The sequence below is a fragment of the Pollicipes pollicipes genome, unplaced genomic scaffold, assembly GCF_011947565.3.
Source record: "Pollicipes pollicipes isolate AB1234 unplaced genomic scaffold, Ppol_2.1 Scaffold_3447;HRSCAF=4054_pilon_pilon_pilon, whole genome shotgun sequence".
NCBI lineage: Eukaryota > Metazoa > Arthropoda > Thecostraca > Pollicipedomorpha > Pollicipedidae > Pollicipes > Pollicipes pollicipes.
In genome coordinates, this window is record NW_023596297.1 from 31,000,665 (window position 1) to 31,004,626 (window position 3,962).

At 56.2% G+C, this 3,962-nt stretch overlaps 1 protein-coding gene across 1 annotated transcript; it reads right to left on the reverse strand.

The window, feature by feature from the left end:
- LOC119091960 (uncharacterized) lies at positions 1-2,692 on the reverse strand (the record flags this gene model as incomplete). Its single annotated transcript, XM_037214892.1, is given in 2 exon segments — positions 1-892; positions 2,585-2,692. A coding segment is annotated over 1 exon segment (891 nt), but the record flags the coding sequence as incomplete, so codon positions are not given.
- Positions 2,693-3,962: the final 1,270 nt, after the last annotated feature.

Here is a 3,962-nt window from a genome sequence, read left to right on the forward strand (position 1 = left end):
TACCACGGCGGTGGAGGTGATGAGGCGGGTCTGCGTCTGCGTCACCACCTGGGTGCTCGTCACGTACTGTACCTGCTGGCTGGTCTGCTGGACCACGCGCGTGCTGATGCGGGGCACGGTGACCACACGCGTGGTGAACACCACCTGGGTGGAGAGGACCTCCCGCGTCTGCGTGACGGTGGGGCCGGGCACCTGGCGGGTCTCGGTGCGCGTCACGTACTCGATCTTGGTCTGGATGCGGGTCTGTGGCGGCGGCTGGTAGGTGCTGACGCGGGTCTGCACCACCTGCCTGGTCTGCGTGTTAATGACGGTGCGGCCCGGCACCTGCACCGTGCGCGTGACGTACACCACCTGCGGCACCGTCTGCGTCTGCGTCTGGGTGATGGTCTGGACGACGCGGCTGATCTGGGTCTGCACGCGCACGACGGTCGTAGTGCGGGTCTGCACCCGCTGCTGGGTAACTGTGCTGACCACCGTCTGCAGACGCTCCGAGGTGACGGTGCGGGTCTGGCCCGGCTGGCTAACGGTGCGCGTCACCGCCTGGGTGATCACGTTCGTCCTGATGCGCGTCTGGACCACAAGTGACGTCACCTGGGACACCCGGGTGCTGACGATGGTGCTCGGCACCACGCTGGTGACGACGTTCGTCTTCGTGACGTACTGCGGCACCGTCGACACAACCGTGCGCGTGATGGTGTTGGTGACGACGCGCGTCTGCGTGCGGTAGACGACAGTCTTGGACTCGCATGGCGCTGTTACGGTCGTTGGGTTAATGGGCGTCGGCGGCGGCAGGTATCCGTCAGCGAGCTGCAGGTTGCTGGCGAAGCCGGAGCCCTGGTTTTGGGCCGCAGCCGCAGCGAACAACAGGAAGGAAACCAGAATCCGCCACATTCTGGAACAGAGAGGAGGTACATGGGGATCAGTGATTGGACCTTATGGCTGTGACTCAAGCTTAGCAAGGCGTGGGCAGTGGGCAATAAAGTCCAATCACTTCTCACCGGCATGTACCTCTCTCTTTCCCAGCTGCGAATGGTTGCGGGTATATGTCGGTAAGCCAGGCATGAGATTGGATGGACTTTACTGCCCACGGCGATGTCCGAGACGGCGGGGAGCGGCTAAGCGGTGCTCGTCCCCCTTCTCGGCACCAGCCTCGGCGCCGCCGCGCCACAAACGTCGGCTGGGGGCCGCGCGCCAAACAGGCCGCACCGACCGCACCGGGTCACAACATCCGTTGGCCAACGTCGGAAAGTGAAATGCAGCGCAAAAAGCTGCGGCCAGGCGCAGCGCGTCGCGTGGCTTGTGTGCAACAACAATGGAGGCGACCCGCGTTGCCTGGCCCTCTCTCTCTCCCGGGGTGAGAGATTGCACACGGCGCCAAGCACGCAAAAAGGCTGGCATCTCGCCTGGGCATGGGTGGCAGGGAACGCCGCTGCCGTCACATCCGCCGATGATCAGGCATGTGCACGGCCCACTTTAAAGGGGGAGGGGGATTGTAACTGGACCACAGACTAGGAGGCCTCCGAATACATTGAGGGCCTCACTGACCTCACGGCGCCTGCGAGCGAATCCTTGGCGACGTTTGAATGCCAGCCAATGACCACCACTAGATATTCTAGAGCGCGCTCGCTGCCCTGGTGGACCAATGAGCATTCATAATTAAAACCTGGCGCAGGCGCACCAGACTGCCGCGGTGAGCCACCATGAACGGGGATGTTGCAAATAAGCCAGCGTTCATGCCAAAGTGGAAAAAAACCCTGAACGAGAACGTCACCTGATGTTCGGACTCGCAAATGCTGACTGAGATCACTCAAATGATCGGTATATGATGTCAGCTGAGGGGCTCCTAACAGTCCTAATGGCTAACCTAAGAACGTGATGACTAAATGAGTTATACATAACCTGCCCCGACCAATGCCGTCTACCTTTCTTTTATCATGCTCCAGAAAGATGAGTTCAACGGGTAGCTTAGTTGTGGCTGCAAATATACGATAAATTGGTGCTAATGCTCTTAAATTTCCGATCGGCGGTTCTCAAGCAAAATTAAGTGACAATGTCATAAAGCTGGTTATCGCTCCCTATCATCAAAAATGAAACGGAGATAACAGTTCTTCTGGTTTAAAATTAAATCAAACTGTTTTTGGGTAAACAAGGTGAAAGAAAGACAAGTATCGATCGCGCAAATCAGGGTAATCAAGAAATAATCTATGGTTACATATAGGCCTACGATTTTGAAACGGCACTCAAAAAGCATTTGCATGTGGCAACAAACTTAAAACCAGATGTTCACCACTTCTAAATGAGCAGGCTTGATGAATTGGAAGTTATAAGCATCGGCTCGAGGCCCATGCCAATTTGTACACTTCTCGGCGGTGCTCCGGTCGACACAGGCTGCCCCGAGCACGGGTCATCGGAGCACTGGAGCACGGAACACCGGAGCAGCGGAGCACGGAGCACGAGGCCGGAGCCCGGATCGCCTCCGGTGTCCTCAGCTGAGTCCGAGTGTCGGCTCTGGCGGCGCCGCCGGCTCCCTGATCACCGTCACCGCCATCACCACGAGCACACACAGCCAGCAGCGCGGACTCACCTAAGGTTCGCTTGGGTCCACACTGAGTAGATGGCGACTACCCGAATGTGAGGATTCACCGCTGGGCGGGCGGTTTTATACCAGCCGGGTCAGCGTCGCGCCGCGAGAGGGGGCGGAGGAGGAGGGGGCCGGGCTTCAGCCCTCCAGCTCGTGAAGATCAGCAGCTGACCTTGCCTGGCCGGAGAGAAAGTGCCGGGATTCCAGCGGATGACCGGTGCAGGAGTCGGCACCGCGCTGCTGCCACCTGGCGCCATCCGCAGCTCCGGTCGTGACCTTCGTGGAGCACGTGCGAAGAGCTGCGCCGCCCGCGCAGCCGCGCGTCGCCGCCGCTGAGGTGTGGATGGTGACGCCGTACATCGCACATCGCCGGAGCGGCGCCGCTGACTCCGTGCACGAGCGGCGGCGGAGCGTGGCCTCAACGCGAGCGGTGATCGGTGCGAGCGGTGTGCTCCTGTTTGTGCGAGCGGTAGTCCGTCGCCGTGCGGTGACATATTTGTTGGCTGTTTGTGTTTGTAGGCGCTGGTATCTGTTCGTGATGTCTGAAAGGTTATTGCTGTCCGGTCTTTGCGGAGTTGAGAGCTTCTGCTCATTGTCTCTTTTCCAGGCATCCTGTCGAGATGTGAAACCTCATTGCTGCATAACAGGAGATAGGGTAGTATCATTTTTCATCATAAGTATTTAAAGTTCCATTCCCCATTGTTCAGAGCTTTTAGCTATTGCTTGCTTGCTGTTCACGAATGCAGTGTTTTGATGTTTGCCACTCTATAGTGTCTTTAAAAATGCTTTCAAGTTACCCTCACCATCTTCACTGAGCTGGAAACATGTGTCACATTGTTCAAAATCAAGGTCAGTGCAACCGTTCCGGCCCGTTTTCATCAACAATGGCACCGCAATATAGGGCAGTTCACTTCCGCCTGTCATAAGCCTGGTTTTCGCACGGATCCTTGAGCCTTTGCACTCAAAAGGATTGTAACAATTGCGTTGTAAAACGGAGATGATTATGTGACATATACCTATTCTTCTCGATGGTAATGAGGGTAAAGTTGCACGTCTTTGTTCGTCAGCTATCCAAGTAGCTTCCGCCGTGAAGGTGGCATTGCAAGCAATTCGGATTTGTTGTGTGCGCGTTTTAAGTTTCTTTTCGTAAGTTTCTCAAGGGATGTCTGTTACGGTTGTCGCAGCGAAGTTTGCAATGTCAATACGTGTTCCTTGGACATTTTTGGTATGATTATAACACAGTCTGATTTTGCTACCGCAAAATAACTACCACTTAACTGTTGGGGCTTTCCGCTGAGGGGACACGGGCACACATTTTGTTCGTTGTGAGTGTAGGTTATTTTATGTGCATGTCAGTCATGTTCTCACATAGACATCAGTT